The sequence below is a fragment of the Penicillium canariense genome (assembly GCF_028826845.1).
Source record: "Penicillium canariense strain IBT 26290 chromosome Unknown utg000004l_segment0_segment0, whole genome shotgun sequence".
In the NCBI taxonomy this organism is placed as follows: Eukaryota; Fungi; Ascomycota; class Eurotiomycetes; order Eurotiales; family Aspergillaceae; genus Penicillium; species Penicillium canariense.
Window position 1 is genome coordinate 1,116,082 of NW_026622731.1, and position 19,957 is coordinate 1,136,038.

At 56.6% G+C, this 19,957-nt stretch overlaps 7 protein-coding genes across 7 annotated transcripts; 4 read left to right on the forward strand and 3 right to left on the reverse strand.

Annotated features, from left to right (window-relative positions):
• Positions 1-2,301: 2,301 nt before the first annotated feature.
• On the forward strand, positions 2,302-5,550 carry N7482_006751 (uncharacterized protein; the record flags this gene model as incomplete). Its single annotated transcript, XM_056688876.1, has 3 exons — positions 2,302-3,120; positions 3,194-3,723; positions 3,777-5,550. The coding sequence occupies 3 exons, from the start codon at positions 2,302-2,304 to the stop codon at positions 5,548-5,550; spliced, it is 3,123 nt and encodes a 1,040-aa protein (XP_056541305.1).
• A 1,281-nt stretch (positions 5,551-6,831) lies between these two features.
• On the forward strand, positions 6,832-8,207 carry N7482_006752 (class I SAM-dependent methyltransferase; the record flags this gene model as incomplete). The annotated part of the gene is made up of 3 exons (XM_056688877.1): positions 6,832-6,870; positions 7,121-7,828; positions 7,944-8,207. The coding sequence occupies 3 exons, from the start codon at positions 6,832-6,834 to the stop codon at positions 8,205-8,207; spliced, it is 1,011 nt and encodes a 336-aa protein (XP_056541306.1).
• A 582-nt stretch (positions 8,208-8,789) lies between these two features.
• On the forward strand, positions 8,790-9,086 carry N7482_006753 (uncharacterized protein; the record flags this gene model as incomplete). Its single annotated transcript, XM_056688878.1, has 1 exon — positions 8,790-9,086. One exon carries the CDS (start codon positions 8,790-8,792, stop codon positions 9,084-9,086), a length of 297 nt encoding a protein of 98 aa, XP_056541307.1.
• A 17-nt stretch (positions 9,087-9,103) lies between these two features.
• N7482_006754 (uncharacterized protein) lies at positions 9,104-10,664 on the reverse strand (the record flags this gene model as incomplete). The annotated part of the gene is made up of 2 exons (XM_056688879.1): positions 9,104-9,819; positions 9,911-10,664. 2 exons carry the CDS (start codon positions 10,662-10,664, stop codon positions 9,104-9,106), a joined length of 1,470 nt encoding a protein of 489 aa, XP_056541308.1.
• Positions 10,665-12,730: 2,066 nt separating this feature from the next.
• Positions 12,731-14,368, forward strand: aglA (putative alpha-galactosidase; the record flags this gene model as incomplete). Its single annotated transcript, XM_056688880.1, has 2 exons — positions 12,731-12,925; positions 12,956-14,368. The coding sequence occupies 2 exons, from the start codon at positions 12,731-12,733 to the stop codon at positions 14,366-14,368; spliced, it is 1,608 nt and encodes a 535-aa protein (XP_056541309.1).
• A 260-nt stretch (positions 14,369-14,628) lies between these two features.
• N7482_006756 (phytanoyl-CoA dioxygenase family protein) lies at positions 14,629-15,585 on the reverse strand (the record flags this gene model as incomplete). The annotated part of the gene is made up of 1 exon (XM_056688881.1): positions 14,629-15,585. The coding sequence occupies one exon, from the start codon at positions 15,583-15,585 to the stop codon at positions 14,629-14,631; it is 957 nt and encodes a 318-aa protein (XP_056541310.1).
• Positions 15,586-17,939: 2,354 nt separating this feature from the next.
• On the reverse strand, positions 17,940-19,524 carry N7482_006757 (uncharacterized protein; the record flags this gene model as incomplete). Its single annotated transcript, XM_056688882.1, has 4 exons — positions 17,940-18,081; positions 18,135-18,176; positions 18,255-19,387; positions 19,459-19,524. 4 exons carry the CDS (start codon positions 19,522-19,524, stop codon positions 17,940-17,942), a joined length of 1,383 nt encoding a protein of 460 aa, XP_056541311.1.
• Between the last annotated feature and the right edge of the window lie 433 nt (positions 19,525-19,957).

A 19,957-nucleotide genomic window follows, 5' to 3' on the forward strand; every position in this document is an offset into this window, starting at 1 on the left:
GGGGCGATCATCGCAACCCAAGCGAAGAAAAAGAGAGGTACACACACACATCCATGATGTATACTTTTTCGTGTACAAGACACGGAGAAGCAACTGGGGCAGGGAACCGCCAAACACTCCCTACAGCCGGCCAGGGCGTAACCTTGAGGGCATTTATAAGAACCAACGGGTCTAGCCGAGCATAAAAAAGCCACCCCCAAAGAACCCCAGTGGTGGATGTAAGCTTATCTTCGTGGTTCTGCTAGGAGCGTCTGATCAGGTACCAACCCCCAGCGGGAGTACGGTCGAAGGACATCGGTACCCTGGTCCCGCGTCCAGGTACCGAGGTACCGGACGCGACTCTCCCAGCTCTCCACCTGGGAAGGTGAGAGCTTTGAATTCCCCGTCTCCGATATTCCATTTCTCTCCTCGTCATGGATATTCTCACGGAGCCCGACCTCAAGGGACCAGGGTCGGAGTATTGCGGTACAGAATAATTACCGGGTTATACCCCGCTGGGCCTCACCAGCCCACCCTCACAAAACAAGGGGTACCGGGACGGTAACTACTGTACTGTAGTTACCGGGTACGCTCCCGTATTGCCTCAACCGTGGCCCAGAAGGAACTGCACCAGATGGAGTTGCTCTACCGGGCCGCCGAGCATGGAAGAAGGGCCCTGTACCGACGATCTTCCAGCTCTGACGGCAGTGGCGGCCGGACCGCCGGGGAGACTGACACCCTGGCTCCGGGCGATGGCCGTGAGCTCGGGATTGATTTGGCCCTGCGTGAGATCAACCGCATTTGGTCAGGGACGTGCGCGAGACGTACTGTAGATTGTATACTGCACTCCATCCACTGTCCTCTTGTACAGATCATCGTCTTCTATCCGTTTCTACTGCCCTGTCACCGCCATGTCGATGATCTTCGCCTCTGGTGATTCCTGGAGATGGCTTCGTGACTCCATCCACCATTACCGCCTTTGTATCAAGTCCATATCCTGTTCTATTATCTTCAGCTATTGAGCTCCGCTCGCATGAAGAGCCGCATCCAGTATACCAAACGAGACCTCCCCCGCAACGGATCTGTCTCACTCTTGGCTGACGTTGGAGTCAATCCGGGCCGTGGCTTTCGTCGCGAAAGATCACGATCCACCCAATGCGTACAATGCGATGTCTCAACCACGCCTGGCTCCGTAATTGATCGCTGACCGGCACGCTGTGCGTCTGGGATTTTGTGATTTTCCGTGACTGATTCGCCCCAAGTACGTTCTCATCGGTCCCCGAGGTTCCATCGTGGGGCAATGTGACTGTGGACTGTCCGAGGAGGAGCTATCATGTCATCATCGGGAGTAACTAGTTAAGTATAAGGTAAGAAGATTACCACATCAGGCAGGGGTACCGACTGCGACCGGAACCTCCCCATTCCTTGCCTCTGGACAAGCTCAGCGATCTACGATCTATACCTGCCCATGCAGAGCCCACGCAAGTACCCAGGCTCCGCTGTTTCGGTCGCGTCGCTGCGACCCGACCTGGAGCATTACCCCAGATCTACATGGATGACGGTAGAAATCAGTTCTTCGTGCCAGAGGCTATGGCCCCTCACTCCCCTGGTGCTATCGGGCCAAGCACGATCGAAGAGAGTCTAAAGTTCCCTGTGGCTTACTTCAAGTCCTGGCCCGGGCCGTCAAGGTGTCCCAAACGACGCAGAAGCCATACAGTCAACACCGTCTCAACGCCCACACAAATGCATCTGCGCAGATTCCGTGACATGCCGGGACAAAGATCAGGCGTTCATGCACGATAGTCAGGGACCTCTCTATAGACCCCGCAGAATCCCTTGCGTTGGCCTGTTGACCGGCTTTTTGACCGAAAAATGAGACTAGAGTTGGAGATAAGCTCTTAGCATTATTGGCCCAGGAGTGGCCACCTTCCATCAGATGCATAAAGGAAACTATGCAATGTTTGGGGTGGTTGGTCTTGGGGCTCGTACCTACGGGGGTCCCACTCAACAAACGGACGTACCGTACGTGAAGTCCAGGATAGCAGAACGAAAGGGCCATTTCAGATATATGAGAGGAAAATGAATCATTCCATAAAATCCTTCCCTGACACCGGTGTATAACGTAGAATCCTCTCTACACCTCCAGCTACCACAGTGGGATGGACCATCCAACAACCACCAACCCCACCCCCATTGACCGCCTCTGCCCCTCCAGAGCCTCGTCCTCTTATCGCCGCGCGCAAACTTATTGATCGCACCTTTCCTCGCGACAGGCCACTCTCCTTTGTCCTCCCCTTGATCAACAAACCCACCTCACTCGCCATGGAGCAAGAACTCCTGTCGCTCCTGGCAGACACGCAGTCCCCACGGGCGGACGCCAGGAAAGCCGCGGAAGCCCAACTGGCCCAGCTCTACTCAAACGAATCCTTCCCCATCTCCCTCACAGCCATTGCCTCGCACGAGTCCGTCCCCGTCAACCTGCGCCAATCGGCCCTTTCCGTCCTGCGTACCTTCATCGCGGCCGCCTGGTCGCCCAATCTCGACGAATTCACGGGCCAGGTGCTTGTCGCCGACGCCAACAAGACACAAATCCGCCGCGCGCTGCTGGATCTCGCGACCACTGTCGAGACTCCCGAGCGCAAGGTAAAGGCTTCCGCTAGCTATGCCGTCAGCAAGATTGCCAGCGCAGATTTCCCGGACGATTGGCCAGAGCTGTTGCCCTCGCTGCTGCATGTTATCAACAACGCTGCCACGAGCGATGCGGCGCTGCACGGCGCGTTGAAGGTGCTGCTGGACCTTGTGGATACTGGGTTTAGTGAGGAGCAATTTTTCAATGTCGCTCGTGACCTAGTCGCGTCTCTATTCGCCGTGGCGACGTCCGAGTCTCGTCGGCCGATGCTGCGGGCGCTTTCGGTTGCGGTGTTCCGGTCCTGCTTTGATACGCTGGAAATGGTCCTGGAGCAGCACAAGGCGGCGATTAAGCAGTTTGTCGATGAGGTCTTAAGCGCGTGGTCGCCATACTTTGTCGAGACGTTGAAGGCGCCATTGCCTCAGCCGCCTAGCCAGGAGGAAGCAAACAAAGCGGGGGAGATTCCGTCGCAGTGGCGTGGAATGATTGGTCTGAAGCTTCAGGTTGTGAAGGTATGCATTCATGACGAGGGACACTGGGGGTCGGGAGCAAGTCTTTGGCTAACGTAATGCGCTGGCGTGATAGACTGTCATGAAGATCCGCATGGTCTTCCCCGGCCTTTTGACGGCGCAGAGCTCGACCTTCTTCTCGACGGTCTGGACAGAGCTCACCAATGCGCTGCCTATCTACCAAAACTTCTTCATTGAAGACGAACGTCAAGGACGCTTAGAGGATATGGATGGTCTCCCTTACTCGCTCGATTTTCTTGTTCTGGAGGAATTGGACCTCATCCAAGCCCTCTTGAAGGCTCCTCCCGTGAAGGCAGAGCTGACACAGCAACTACAGAGCGCTGGCTCTGCTGCTAGCTCATCCAGCTGGCTGCCCGAGATCATGAAGCTTGCCAGTAACTACTCACAGATTACCTCGGAAGAAGAAGGCCTGTGGGAGATTGACGTTAACCTATTCCTGTCGGAGGAGACCTCGGTCACGGCAAACTACACGCCTAGAACGTGCAGCGGAGACCTGGTTGTCAAGCTTGGCGAGTGGCTGAAGGAGACGGCGGCCGAGGGAGTCCTGGGTTACCTGAACACTCTTTTCGCCGACACCTCTGCGTCGTAGGTTATATTCTTCCTGGGGCATTTGAATGATGCTAATCCTCTGATCTTAGGTGGAAGGCCCGTGAGGCTGCCCTCTACACCATCAATGCCCTCCTCCGGGACTTCGGCGAAGTCTCTCAACAAATTTCTCCAGAACTCGCCACTCACTTCACCCAGTTCATCCACTACGCAATGCAACAAGAGCAAGAGCTCCTGCGTGCACGAGGCTATCTCGTGGCCGGTGCCCTCGCCAAGGTGGCCGGGGAGGCCTTCCAACAGACCACCGTATCCTACCTCGAAGCCACCCTGAAAGCCATCGCCGACGATCCCGCCGAGGTGGTCAAGGTGGCCTGCATTCGGGTCCTGCAAGACCTCGTCCCCTCTCTGCCCGTCAGCGTGGCCCGTCCCTTCCAGGTGACCGTCATCTCCGCCCTCTCCGAGTTCGTCTCAGCACACGACCTGCGCGAACAGACGGACTGCGACGATCTCAAGGTCACACTAGCCGAGACACTCCGCGACACCATCATGGCAGACTCGACCGTGGTCCTGTCGTCGCTCGCCATCGACGTGCTCTTCAACATCGCCAGCAGCGGCGCAGAGAACTTCCAGTTGACGATGACCGTGACCGAGGCCTTCGAGGACATTGTGGATCAGATCGCCGAGCACGGGCCGGAGGCGTACGTGCGTCTCTGCGAGAAGGTGCTCCCCTCGCTGATGGGCGCCATCGACGTGGGCAACCTGACTGAGGAGAACGAGCTGACCGTCTTCGCGGCGGACCTGCTCCGGGCTCTCGCCGAGCGCAGCCTCGAGCCCATGCCGGCGGGCTTCGTGGAGACCGTCATGCCGAAACTCAACCGCCTGCTGCAGGAATCGGACGAGGCTGAGCTGATCCGGCCCGCGACCGAGGCGGTGCGCCACATGCTCTCACACGACTTTGCGCAGTTCGTCGCCTGGCGCGACCCCCAGTCCGGCAAGGAGGCCGTTGAGGTGGTCCTGGTGATCATCGACCGCCTGCTGGGCCCGGCGGTGGACGACAACGCCGCCACCGAGGTCGGCCAGCTGGCGGCCGAGCTGGTGGAGCGCGCCGGCTCCGAGCTTCTGGGACCATACCTGCCGCAGCTGCTGCAGGCAGTGGCGCAGCGGCTGGCAACGGCGCAGCAAGCGCAATTCATCCAGAGCCTGATTCTGGTGTTTGCGCGGCTGACGCTCATCAGCGCCCGCGAGGTGGTCGACTTCCTGGCACAGGTGAACCTGGGCGGGCAGAGCGGGCTGGTCGTGGTGCTGAGCAAATGGCTGGAGAACTCGGTCAACTTCGCCGGCTACGAGGAGATCAAGCAGAATATCTTCGCACTGGCGCGGCTATACGAGCTGTCGGACCCGCGGGTGGCCGAGGTGCCCGTCAAAGGGGACCTCATCATCACGGACACGGGCCGCATCAAGACGCGCTCGCAGGCCCGCGCCAATCCCGACCGCTACACAACCGTGCCGGCGCCATTGAAGATCGTCAAGGTGCTGGTCGAAGAGCTGGCCGCGGCCTCGGGCAGCAAGGAAATCGACGCTGCGCATGCGGCCGCCCTTGAGGACGCGGCTAGCGACGACGGTGATGATGACTGGGAGGATGAGCCGGGTCAGGTGTTGGATCTGGGACTGGGCATGACCAAGCAGGAGCTGATGAGCTATGGCGAGGGCGGGTCGGAGAGCGTTTTTGGGGTGCGCCGGCGGGATGATGAGACGCAGGCCTTCCTGGGGGAGTTTTTCCGGCGGGCGTCGCAGCAGCCGGGCTTCCAGGAGTTGTATGGTGCGCTGACGGAGGATGAGCGGGCGAAGCTACAAGCCCTGGGCTGAGGTGGGGAGGGGGGTAAATGATGCTTATTGAGTTAGCGGTGTCTGGTTACATGGACCTGGTATCTCGACGTACCTGGTATGGTTATGCTGTCATCTCCCGGGCGCTCTCCACCCCGGTCCCGCCAAATCACGGATCAGACCATGGATCGCTGCTCGGGACGGGCCCGTAAATAAGGAAAATGAAGCTCCCGTCTCCATACCAGTCATGACTCCTCGCCTCTATCCACGGGATGACACGCCCCATTAAATTCCTCCTGTGGGCTATCTACTGTATTCTTCGATGTACGATGCCAACCCCTTAATATGCACCGATTCTACTGTACACACCGCTCCCAGTCCTGATGCATTCTCGATCCCCGCCAAGCCCTGCACGAGTCAAACCTTGTTCCAACCCTCCCAACCCTTCCTTGTCTCTGCAGCAGGCCCCGAGCGTCTCGTCTGGGCTCCCGCACCGTCCAATCCCTCCCCTCTCCGTCCCAGCGGGGGACGGGCCCGACGCTCCGGGCCCAGGCCGGGGACCGGGAGCTGTGTCCTGGGAACAGGGTACCCGGCTCTGTGTTCCCTGCAGCACTATCGTGGCTGGTCAGGCGTGGCCGGGGCGGTTAGGCTCGCTGGAATGCCAGGCCTGTGAGTGGGCTCGGGATCCTGTCCGCTGCCCGCAGGACTGACTAGACTAGCGAGTTAATTCGTCACCGGAGGTCTAGCCTGGGAGACTAAGAGGACACTAAAGAGGACACTAAAGAGGAGACCATTCTCGCTTGCAAAAGTACCCCGCCCATCCCCTTAGTCATCGCCGTACGAATCATACCCTAGCCCATGCCAGAATGCCCGACTCCGGACAGGCGACTACTCAAACCAGCCCCTCGGGAACACTGCGGGGTCCCGTGAAGGACTGATGGATCATCTGGTCAACCCTGCCGCTTGGGTTCCCAGCATCCTTTCTGTCGGTACGATACCTGGTTGGTATTATGCGAGTAGTCTTGCGAGTTACTGTCGGCTCCGTCCCGATCTTTTCTGATAGATAATCTCCTGATGCGGAGTGATGCCATGCGATAACTTGTTCCTCCGCTCTGACCTGCTCGCTTTCTTCTTTCGCCTTTGCCCCCGTATAGCTTCACCTTCTTTCCCTCTCCCTCCCTTCCCCTCCTTCCTTCTCCTTATTCTCGGCGGTGGTGCTCTTTTCTCTCTCGACTTGCTCGTGGAGCTTCTTCTTCTTCTTCCACCGTTTCTTTCCCCCTCCCCCGGCCTCTCTCCTTCCTCCCTGCTTCCTTGCTTCAGGCCATGTCCCAACCAAACCCCCACGAGCGCATCCAGATCGATGTAAGCTATCTTTTCTTTCTTTCTTTCTCTTTTTTTTTTTTTTTTTTTTCCTTTTTTCCCCTCCTCGTAGTGCCCATGCTCCTCCCACCCCCCCCCCTCCACCAAACTCCCCCACCACATCCCTGTAAAATCGCCCCGCGCTGCTTCATCGTGTATACCACCAGCATGACCCTCCTCCTCCTCACCGATTCCCTCATCTTTCATACTCCCCTCCACTACCGACTTCCACTTACCACTCACCAACCACCAGACCAGCGACGATGACTCGCTCTTCGACACAAGATCCCTCGCGGGCTCCAATCTCTCCTTCGCCTCCTCTGTGCGCGACTACTCCTACGAAAACGGCCGCCGCTACCACGCCTACCGCCACGGCCAATACCCCTTTCCAAACGACGAGGAAGAGCAAGACCGCCTCGCGCTCATGCACCACCTCTTCAAGCTCCTCTCCGGCGGAGACCTCTACCGCGCCCCACTGCGCGCCCCAACCCGCATCCTAGACATCGGCACCGGCACCGGCGAATGGGTTCTCGACATAGCCGAAGACTTCCCAGCAGCGGATATCCTCGGCACGGACCTCAGCCCCATCCAACCCACCTGGGCACCGCCCAACTGCCGCTTTTTCATCGACGACGCCGAGTCCGACTGGACGTTTTCGTCATCCGAGGCCTTCGATTATATTCACGCGCGCAGCATGGGCGGCGGCGTGAGCGATTGGCCCCGGCTGCTGCGGCAGGCACTTGTGCATCTGAAGCCGGGCGGGTGGTTCGAGGTGCAGGAGTTCGAGGCGTGGGTGAGGAGTGATGACGGGACGCATATGATGGCGACGAATGTGATGGATTGGCAGGATAAGTTGAATCGAGCGAGTGATGAGTTTGGAAAGCCGGTTAATGTGGCGCCGCGCATGGCACAGTGGATGGCGGAGGCGGGGTTCGTGAATATTGTCGATGATATCTATAAGGTGAGCGCGGGATTGAGATGGGAGAAAGGCATCATCGGATGCCTCCGTGCCTCCGGCTCTCCTTCCACTTCCCTGGACGATGCGATCGCTAACTTCTTCCGTTCCGGTTGTCTAGTGTCCTGTCGGCGGCTGGGCGAAGAACCGCCGTCTCAAGGAGATCGGGCGCGTCGGCAAATTGACCATCCTGGAGGTGGTCGAGCCGTACACTCTCGCGCTATTCACCCGTGTACTGGGCTTTTCATTCCAGGACGCGCAGGAGTACATGGATAAAGTGCGCGCGGAGCTGGTCAGCAGCAAGTTCCATCTCTACGTGCTGTTCCACTTCGTATACGGGCAGAAACCGCTTGAGGCGACGAACAGCAACAGCGAGACGCTATGACGTGAATGGACGGCTGATGCGATGCGCGAATGGGTCACCTGTCAGGGGTCCGTAAAACAGGTAGCAAAAGGAGCAGCATTCGGATCGAGACGGTGGACTCGAGCCCGCATCATTAACGACTAACGGCGTGACGACTCCGGGATTAATGTATAAAGGCATCGACCTATGTACTAGACTTCTTTCTTTTTTTTTCTTCTCTGTCTATGGTCAAAAATCACAGGTATGAAGGGCGGTGCATGGGTCCGGATTCGATATGGAGAGTTGGCGAGGGGGCCTTAGGCCCACGGCGAAAGCTTTAATTGGGTTGGCTGGCGCCTTGATGGTCAACATCGTCTAGCGAATATGAACAAAAAAAATTATAAATATAACAGGCATAAATCGTGATCTCGTGACTGCTTCATTGGTACATCCACTTCTCCAGCAAGTGATTGTCGTTCTGCTGCGGCACAGGTCGTGCTCAGCTCCACACTCTCGAAGCGAGTGGGCGGGCTCTCGGTTATCCAGCAGAGTATCGAAGCACTGCACGGTGACCGAAAATTGATACGGCATGAGGCCCTCTTGAAGCGAGTGATTGTCTCGGGCATGCATGCGAAGGAATCCACGAGGGTCGTTGGCAGCAATTTTGACGGCTTCGGCCAAGTTGTCTGGTGGTCCGAGGTGATGAGTGTCAAAGCGCTGCGGGTACAGGTGGTGGGCTCCCGGAAGACCGGCTGCGAAGCTAGCTTCACCGTACGAGACGAGGGCAATATAGAGCGTCTCAAGGGCTTGGATGCAGAAAAGGCGCTGGACCCGACTCTCCAAGGCGAGTCCTCCCGGCTGGTATCAGGCCTGCCCGATACTCAACTACCGCAGACCCTCTACTCTCGTGGGAGATCGTGATGGACATCATATCACGGTCAAGGTGGCCCGGCTCCATCCGCGCTGATACCCAGAACCTGGCAGATGCCCGAGACAGCTTCCTCCGGGGTCTCGCTGGCGCGCACGACGGCGACGACTTGTGCGATGCGTTCTTCGTGGCAGCTGCTAATGGTTTCGAGGAGGGTTTCGAGCAGGTCTTGTTTGTCGGGCCCTTTCCAGGAGTCGGGGATGGAGTTGATAGCGTGTGCTTGGTATTCGGTGGGGTGGGATGGCGGTGGTAGTGGGTGACTCTGGGGGAGAGGACAAGGAGTGTGAGAGAGATGAAGTTGTGGATGGGAAGTCGGATCGTGTTGGGCGAACGTGTCCATGGAGGAGGAGGAGTAGTAGTATGATGAATCCGGGGGGGCTGGTGCCTGGGCCGGGGGCTGGGCATTGGCCAAGTGGTGCCCATGTTCTTGGGCCCAGGGCAGTGGATATGCCTGAGACGGACTGTGTGCGTTGAGGGTGTTCATGTCCGCGTAGTCTTCGCAGAGATGATGGTTAGAATGGGAATAGACCCCGTCCTGGCTGGGGCTCTCCTCGCTGCCGTACATATGCATCGGAGGCCCCGCGATCACCCCGTCGGGCGCGGGGGCGGGGGCGTGAGCTTGGGGTGCTTGCGAGAGCCCCTGCATTGGGCACGACCCAGGAATCTCGCCAGGGAAGGCCGGTAGGCCGCTTACCTGGCATTGCGCCATCGCATCGCCCAGGGGGTCTGGTAAGATGGTTGGTCAGATGGGGACAAAAAGAAAAAACCGCAACACCGATCACCAAAGACCCGAGAGAAAGCAACATCGAAGACATACAATTACCAAACGCCGCGCTCTCCGTGATTGTGGCCACATCCGCCTTGACAATCTGCGTTCCGTACGGCGCCGTCGACCCAGGATACGCCTGATGCTGCGCATAACCCGCACTGGCGCCGCTCTCACTGCCCGTGCTATCGGGACTCGTCATAGCCATCGGATTGGTCATCGTGGTCGTCGATGTCGAGGACGGCGACGAACCGGGCCAACTGCCTCCGTCCACGGGCTCCGAGTCTGTCACCGATCGTGAGCCAGACCTCGTTCCTGAAGCCGACCCGGCCGCATAGCTTGCGCGCGGCTCTGCACTGCCACGGCTTTTCTTATACTTGCGCGCATACAGCGCCCTCTCGCGCCGGCGCGCAGGACTTGGGCCGCGCGCCCCGGGACCCTGGGTCAATTGGCCGCGCAGTTGGGTGACTTCGCGGCGCAGGCGGTCGATGATCTCGGCTTGGCTGATGTGCGCGCGGTCTTCGGCGGAGGTGAGGTACGTGCATTCGGACTCGATGCCGCGGTGGATGCAGGCCTCGCAGGGAATGGAGCGGTCGCACTGGAGGCGGGAGCATTGACGATTAGCTTGTGTAGTTTTCTTTGTTGTATTCATTTCCTTTTGGGAGGTGCTGGGTCGGGCTGGGATCGGAATGTTGGAATTGGGGGGGTGGGGGGATTGGTCGATGCATACCCTGACTTTGCGCTCGCGGCATTTGAGGCACGACTGTTGCGGGCGGATTTTGGGTTTGTGGTCGGAGGAGGACATGGTGAACAGTGTGAACAGCAGTATTGTGCTCTGCTGTGTCTCTGCAGTCCCTCGGCGGGGAGGTGAGAGAGGAGAAAGGCCAGAGCAAGAAGACCTCGCAATTTCCCCAGGCAGGTGAGTCCCCCGACCAGCCAGCCAAAACGCCGCGAGAACGGCCGGTAGTGCTGAACCCCACTGGGGGGCGGCGAAGGCGAATCCAGTTAAACCCAGTTAAACCACCGTAAGGGACGAAGCTAAAACCGGCGGATTGGGCCCCGTGGACGTCTCCACCTGGCTAGATCTCACGTCGTGCATGCCGAGTGAGCTCATGTGTGCCATGTTGACTGAGAGAGGCTTGCATAGACCCTGTCTTCCGTATTCCACTAACCCACTAACCGTGGCCTAAGCCTACCACCGCCTCAATGCGATCCATCACAGCCCCACCGCCTCTCTCCGACAGGATGTGATCGATCGCAGCGCGGGCCGATCCTGTTGAATGGTGCGCTCTAACGGCACGATTGTGCTGGGGCCCATGATTCAGAACGGTTAAATCCTGCGTCAACGAGACTCGAATATCGTCGGCAGTCACTCTGCTCCGGCATATTGCTGCAGCACCCTGCAGCCAGCGCCTGCTCCGAGCTTCAGGGCCGGCGCTCGGACTCCCCGTGCCAAGACGGTTGGGACAGTGCTTAGTGCTCATGGAAAACCTTCGCCTCGGCCGAAGCACGTCGTGCACACAGTCTTGCGTGACTACAGGGCAACAGGACACCGTGGGGAACAAGTTGCATGGTCGTGCTTTTGTCTCCTGTATGATTCAAGCCACCCCATACCTTATGTCTTGGGGAAAGCCGTTCGAGTCTCGGCTCTCTGCCAAGCCAAACAACGCCCAGGAGCCCTCGGATATCTCCGAAGCCTAGCCGATCATCCCCTGAATGTAAAACTCAACAAGTCTGCACCGCCCGACGGGATATCCGAGGATGACCATGACTGGCGCATTTCTCTCTCAGAAGGAGTCTATCGCAGCTACCGTGGAACCGAAGGACGATGTAGCTATCGAAGCGGGGTTGACTCGGAAGACGAGGTTGGGCTTGGGGGTGGGATGGGATGGTTTTATTTTTTTTTTCTTGCTAGGTTGAGAGGGAGAGGGGATTCCGTGGATGAGATGCTGGCCTCTAGCCTCATCCTAGGCCTCTTAAGTCCATACGTGGATGATAGAGTACGCAACTGTGGCCGAGTAGTCCCGTAAATAGAAGCTATCGCGCATAAGAGATCACGGCTGCGGAGGAAGAGATCCTGTCTTAGATGATGTCCTGCATCTTGCAATGCTTTGCTAGATGTTTTGATTCCTGACGTACTGAATTCCTTCATAGTCAGTAAGATTCCTGGTTGAATAGACTCCGGGTGATTTCGCAGGATCTGTTTTGATAGATTACTGAAACGGAAAGGGCGAACCGCATGATGGAAAGATTCGCCGGAGAATAGCATGGGACTAGCAAGCGGGCCAGCCCGACGCCCCATGTGGTTCAGAGCTAAGCTTTCCAGTGGCCCAGGCCCTTTTCATGTTTCTTCCCGTTCAAAGGAAATATATTCTATACCAACAGCATATTGCCCCAATTCTAACCACCAAGGCATGGCTTGGGAAAGGCAATCGCTTAAGTAACAGCGACGAGCGGCGAGGACTGAACCGGACAAAGGGGCCAAAGGGACTAGAGGACGATGACGGCGTCTATGAGCTTCGTCTTCGACCCTGATCAACCCTAATCAACCGCTCGACTGCGTCTTTTGTCTTGCTGACTTTGGCGTTGAGGATTTAATTACTCCCTCATCAGTCATGCCACCGTCGCAGCGCCTTAGCTGCAGCTTGCCCCCGAGGTATGATTTGCGTCGATCCCAGGCACGTCTCCGGTGCGGGGAAGGCGAGATCGGACAGCAAAACATTCCAGACGAAACTGTGATGGGGTCGGTGGTGCCGAGCATATAATGCAGCCTTCCTGCTGGCTCGACTTCCATGGACCGATCGAAAACTGAATCTGACCACAGATAGCGCTTCCTTGTCTTGATAGTTCTCAATTGCATCCAAACAGAACATGGCACGATCATCGGCCACCAGCTGGGCAGTCCCAGCACGCATAGCAAGCCTGCTCCTGCTTCCCTTACTCCCCGTCGACGCCTCGGTCGAGGACCCTGGGCTACTCGCCACGCCGCCCATGGGCTTCAACAACTGGGCGCGCTTCGAGTGCGATCTCAACGAGACCCTCTTTACCGAGACCGCCCAGTCCATGGTGAGTCGCGGCCTCCTTGATGCCGGCTAGAATCGCCTGAACTTGGATGACTGCTGGATGGCGCACGAGCGCGCTGCCAACGGCGCACTGCAGTGGAACACGACCCTGTTTCCACACGGCATCCCGTGGCTGGCCGACTACGCCCATCAGCACGGCTTCCACCTGGGTATCTACGAGGATTCGGGGAATGCCACCTGCGGCGGGTACCCGGGCTCGTACGAACATGAGCAGCAGGATGCAGAGACCTTTGCGAGCTGGGGCATTGACTATCTCAAGCTCGATGGGTGCAATGTATACGCTAAAGAGGGCCGGTCGCTGGCGGATGAGTACAAGCACCGCTATGGGCAGTGGCATCGGATTCTGAGCGCGATGTCGCACCCGCTGATATTCTCCGAGTCGGCGCCAGCATACTTCTCTGAAAACAAGACGGAGTGGGCAAGTGTTATGGACTGGATCCCGTACTACGGTGAGCTGGCCCGGCATTCAACCGACATCCTCGTGTACGTGGGCGAAGGAAGTGCATGGGATAGCATCATGGTGAACTACGGTTACCAGATCCTGGTCGCGCGCTACCAGCAGCCCGGATATTACAACGACCCGGACTTCCTGATCCCAGACCACCCTGGCCTGACCGACACCGAGAAGCGCTCGCACTTCGCGCTGTGGGCATCGTTCGGCGCGCCGCTGATTATCAGCGCGTATATTCCTGCGCTGTCGGACGAGGAAATCGAGTACCTGTCGAACAAGGACTTGATCGCTGTCGACCAGGACCCATTGGCCCAACAAGCGGCCCTAGTCAGTCGCGATGGCAACTTCGATGTGTTGACTCGCTTGCTCGCAAACGGGGACCGGCTGCTCACCGTGCTGAACACCGGCACGAGGTCCGCGAAAACCAGCGTCTCCGTGGCCCGGCTCGGCCTGGATACAAAATGCCAGTACAAGGCCCGCGACCTTCTGACTGGTCAGACCTTCTCTATCCGCGACAGCCTCGCTGTCACACTAGACAGGCACGCCGTTGCTGTCTATCGCATTACGCCTGGCCGTGGCTGCACCTCCGTCACCCCGACGGGCATGATCTTTAACACTGTTTCAGGGCATTGCCTCACTGCCTCATCGTCCGGGGCTACCTTTGCGGCCTGCAGCGCATCTGATGCCCAGGTTTGGCGCGTAGCCGGCTCCGGGACCAAGGTGATCATGAGCCCGCTCTCGGACGAGTCGAAATGTCTTGCTGCGAAAGGATCCGGTGTTGCGCTTGTGGACTGCAAGGGTGGAGCCGGCGCCACATGGTCGTATTTTATCACTGGCCACTTGCAGAATGCCAATGGACAATGCTTGACGGAGGCTAGCGGACAGGATACGCTGGCAGCTTGTGAGCTGCTCCAGGGTGGGCAGATCTTGGGACTTCCCAGTGGGGTTCACATCGTGGCCGGAGATGGCAAGTAAATTACATACTATAGAGCGGCCGAGCGTACATACTCTTCAGGGAGAATGACTGCATTGGGGATAGAAACGCGTGAAGGAGATGAATGGATATGTTCACAGATCTTTTCTCATCTGCTCTGCTCTTGATCTCATGAATCGAACATAAATAACATATACAAAGTCCGAACTAAAATCTCATCAACCATCCCATATACACAACCTACCTGATTCCATAAGAATATACACGCGTCCCTATTTCTGTTAGGGTTCTCCCATTCCATCTATCCCTGCAACGAATACCCAACGCCCTCCCCACTCCCCATCGCCACCAGATTCGCCCTCATCTTCTCCGGTCTCTCGCCAATGCCAAACGCCGCATCTTCCCGGTGCACCCACGCACCCACGCCATGCTGCAGCACCGCCGTAGCCCGCACCTTCTTCGTCTCCGCATCAGCCCCATCCGCCGCCTTCAACCCAAGGCTCCCATGCAGCGTCAACCGGCTCTCCTCTCCGCCCTCCAACTTACCCCTGTACACGCCGCGGTGCAGTATATTGCTATCATAGAACACCGCATCCCCAGGCTGCAGCTGCACAACCAGCTGGTCCGGCAGCGTCGGCTCGTATGGCGCAGCGTTGCGCTCAGTGTCGGTGCGCGCGCGCCGGTGCGAGCCCGGCACCACCACCAGCGAAGCATCCGGGCACAGCGCCAGGTTATACTGCGCGTGGCTCTGGCGGCCGCCGGGCGACTTGGCAGCGAGCTGCTGGAGCTCCTCGTCGGCCGTGGCCTTCTCGGAGATATCGTCACGGTGCCATCGCAGCTCAAAGTCCTTCGTCTCCGGCGCGACGAGCAGATTGAACAGCTCCATGACGAGCGGCTCGGCACCCCCAGACCCAGACCCAGACCCAGACCCAGACACCCCCATGAGTTCCTCTGCAACGGTCAGAATGGACTCGGAGAAGTAGCACTTTGCAAAGGACTCGCGACCCGGCATGTCCGGGTGCAGCAGATGCTGAACGCCCCAGATGCCGCCCTCTGAAGCGGGCGGCGGGGTGGTGGGCCAGGGCGGGAATTGCTTGGGGACGGTGCGGAAGTGCGGCCAACCGCCGGTCCGGGCTTTGGTGGTGGCAGCCGTGGCGATGGTTCGATAGTGCTCGATTTCGGCGGGAGTGAGGAGGTTGCGGACGACGACGAAGCCGTCACGCTGGAGGGCGTCGAGGTTGGGGTGCGGGGAGGCCATTGGTCTTGATTATGTTCCGTTCCTCGTGGATTTGTGGAGTGGTGAGGTGAGGTGAGGTGAGGTGATGTGAGGTGAGGTCGAGGTTGGCACAGGGTCAGTTATGAATGAAATTGTATGGATTGCGGGGTATGCGATGCGACGATGGCGGGGGCTACTACAGTGACATTTTTTACGCGGTATCTCCAATGTATTCGCGTATTGCGTCCTGGGTGTTCGGGGGCTCTGCGGGCGGCAAAGCTTCGATGCTACCGTGGATCCGATGCGACTCTCCATCAAGTACGGCCCGTTTATCAACAAGATTTGCTGCGCCTATCAAAGGCTATTTCTTTTGGCGCGGGGTTGCGCCGCACCGGAGGTCTGGGCGAAGTAAAGTCCGATTCCCCGAGCCTGATCCCCACACTCGTTACTCGTTCAATGGCTGTACTGCATGAGAGCTGATCGGCATGGCCGGTGCGCAGTACCGAGTACATGATTAAGAGACTGTATGCTGCATATATCCGCTGTGTATAAAACGAAATCGACAGGTCGTTTCTGGAACTCAGGGCTACGAGCGCGCCTCCAAGCTTTCCAAGCTCGTGGGGGAGAAAACGTCTTTTTGTTTATGATATTGAGGCAATCAAGAATTGACAGCAGCTCTCTAATTTGTGCTGCATCGATTGTGGTACTCTGCATTATAGTAGCCGAAAGCTACATCATCCCCGCTTATCACAATACTTAGCCTATAAGCTATGACTCTCTTTATATTAAACTCTGTGGGACATTTTGGTACAAATCCATTGGCAAGGATCATACTCGGCCCCCTAGTTACTTCCGGGAAATTCCTGATCAAGCGTTCCATGTTTCTCTCAAGTGTTGTCTTGTCTCAGAGTGGCCGATTTGCGACGAGCTTGACGCCCTCCCGCGGGCAGATGTCTCACCACTGAAATGTACAAGTTTGAGTGGACAATCGACAATTTTGGTTACTGTTGATCAGGTGGAAACTCACTCATTGATTTCCATTTTTTGAGATCAAGGCTTGAGATCAGTGGATCAGTAATTGTGAGAGTACAAGGGTGCATATAAGATGTGCACTATAGAATATGTCTAACAAAAACAATAACACTCTCCTTGATAGAAAAGGTCTGTGGAATGTTACATATCCAGTGGCCGGTCATTAGTATTTGGAACAAAGTACTTCCGCCCACTAGCAGAAATATAAGTAAGGCATGTAGCATGTTCCAAAAGTATTAATGAACGCTGACTGTACTATAGAGTCGATGGTACTGCCTGGAACGAACGAAGTGAGAGGAGGGGTGTAGTAAGCACACAAACATGTGCGCGAGACGTCGCAAGAATAAGTCAATAGACTCTCCTTCCACGCACTTCTCTGATTCGCACCTTTTCGCGCCTGCTGGTGTCACTTTATTGCCCTCCTCGGCCTGGCCTGTCTTGGCCATCGGGTTGTAGGGTTCTATCTGCAGACATATGCAGCTATATACACAGGATTTTGTCCGCCGGGTGGGGCTTTCCTGTCTGGGCTGCCGCCAACTCTTATCGCGAAAATTAGCTAGTCTAGGAGGGTCTATAACCCGTGATGGTTATATGTATAAACCCCGCCCCCTTACTGAGTCGTGTATTACTTCAGAACCGAGATAAGTAGCCCACGGTCCACAGGAGCTTGTGGAGCTACTACCATTATAGGAGCATAGGGCCGACCTTAAATCAGCACCAGGTATCGAGCTGGTGCCAGAATCGCAGTCTACGCCGGCTCCACCGATTCTGCTGAATAATGTCGGGTTCTTGCCCAACAGCCCTAGATTATTTGATTCTTATGGCGAAAACCCTCCCCCGCAGGAAGAACCGTCTTTCGGCTTTGGGGGCGACCGTTGAAGAGATTCTCCCGGCACCACGTGAGCCTGCCATTGAAACTACATATTCCGCCAACGAGCAAGAGCGAGATCCTTTCGGCTTTCCTGGTCTTGTAGAGGATTCGGACACCGGCGCTTCGACTGACAGTGCGTATAGATCAGGGGAGAGCGATGATGATTACCCACGTTCCGATCGATCAAGCACTGAGACTAAGGGCATGGCCTGAAAGTACCACGCCAATACCCAGGGCCATCGAAGTGACAAAGGGAGGCGAAGTCCAATAAAGCAATGCATTATGCGGCGACAGCGGCCGCTACAGATACGACGACCAAAGGCTAGGAAAGGGGCGCAAGTTGCCAATGACTATGTTCATCAATTTGCACTTACACTCCTTAAAATCAACCACATCAGCGCAAGGAGAGCAAGATCGTTTGCTCATCCAAGTAATAGAGGCCATACTCTAGCCTCTTTTCCTCGTCGCATACCACAAACCAACAATACCAATGTTAACGGGGAGCTATCACCCGGCGAACCTTCTTTAATTTTCCGTCCTCCTCCACGCAGTCCTTCCATGTTTTACGCGACCACCAGCAAGGGCTGCAATAGGTAGTGACCTCAGTGTCGTGTTTTCCTGGGGCTAGACCAATTCTGTGATTTTGTCAATATATGCGATTGGCAACTTGCAACTTCGAACTACTTACTCGCATATGAAAGCAGTAGGTTCCGAACTAGCGGCAAGCTCCCTATGATTGAACCAACAAATTAGTACCCAACAAACAACATCGGGATGAGGTTAGCACAGGCTGCGTAGATGAACATACTTGATCAACTCTGAATCCTGTAAAAGAGGGCAGTTATGATATAGCTTCCGCGCGATGAACGAGTCAACACGCGGGATCTCCTGGCACATGATGTACAACTTTGCCGACACTTCCTTTTCCGGTGCCTCCCCTGGCGCACCGGTGGGGATGTCATAAAGCACGAGGCTGTACTTGGGCCCCTTGCCCGGCACAGAATCCTCCGGCCCAACCAAGGAGGTCCAGAGCCGTTCACATGCCTGGCGGAAGGGCTCTGGGAGGGGGATACGGCCGCCTAGGCTCAGATGGGGCTCGATTTCGCTGAACTTGTTGGATGTGAGAAAAATTCGCCGAGCATAAACCTTCACCCGTGGAACGGGGTACTTGGTTGCGTCAATTGACAGCATCCGTGGCTGGAGGATGTCTTGGTTAGCCGTCATATGCGCGGCAACCATGTCCCAATTCTCTAGCAACATGGGAAACATTGCCGGTTCAGTTTCCACGGCTGCTCGGAGGGTGTCCTCAACAGATGTGAGGAGAGTTGATGTCTTTTGACATGCTGGAAAAAGCCAATATGCCTTGGCAAACGCCGCACTGGCGACGAGATCAAAGGCGACGAAGACGCCAGAAGGGGAACACCGAGTGCACGGCTGGACATGTGTCTGTTGCTCGTTTTCAATCATTTTCCTAGTGATCTGCCACCACAAGGAAGGGAATGCATACAACGAGAATGTCTCTTCATTTCTAGTCTGTTTTTGGGAGATGTCCTCGAGGGTGCGCATGACATGAAGCGCTTCCCGAAGCGCAGCCAAGCGAGAGATCTCAGCGGTGGACGGAATCACATCGATCACGTAGCGCACGACAGCCCGGCCATTTTGTTTACTGCCCTTCCAGCAGCAGCTGAGCTCGAAGGGGGTGTGGTCGTTGGTCAAGGAGGAGGGATATGGAGGAACGAGAGCACCGGTAGTAGGATCGGGCGATGGCCCGAGGCCCATCCAGGGGACGACATGGGTTGTGAAGAATTCCAGATGCTGTTCAATAACTGATTGAGTATACTCCCCATGGTGTTGCAGAGCGGCGGCGAGATATGGTTGGAAAATGGCCTCCCATTCTGTGGAAGTCGATCTTTCAGGATGGGGCAGTTGGGACGGATTTAACTGGAAAAGTGAGTCGTCACCGAGTCAATGTCAGTTCGCATCAGAGATGTCGACGGGGGACATGTTCTAACCAGACGAAGAAGGTCAGGATATTCGTGACCGCCATCTTTTGCCTCTTGCTGTTGATGTTGATACATTGGGTTCGCTAATCTCGAGTCCAGGTCAGTGGCTAGTCCGAGGGTTTCGGATAGAAGAAGTCCTAAAATAGAGGAGTGGAGGACTGCTTTGAACTCCCTATGAGGGGGGCTGCCTAGACAGCATATAAGTGACCTCCATGCTATACCTCTCACAGAATGGTGTCATCTACTTTTCGCCCCTATGCAGGTTGTCGACTCTGTCTGAAATTTGAATGCTAGCACTCGTCTATAGGCCTGTTCATTGCTACCAAGCCAAATACCCCATGAGGATGCTTACGTTTTTATTAACTTGCTTGATGCTAATTGGTCCTTCAACATTGGGGTGTGAACAGAACACGGGCAGGGAAGGTGGAGACGAGGACGCTAAACACGCGCCGTTTCGTGGGGGCCAACTTCAGGACAAAAATACCAACAGAAAGGGGTCTTCCCTTCT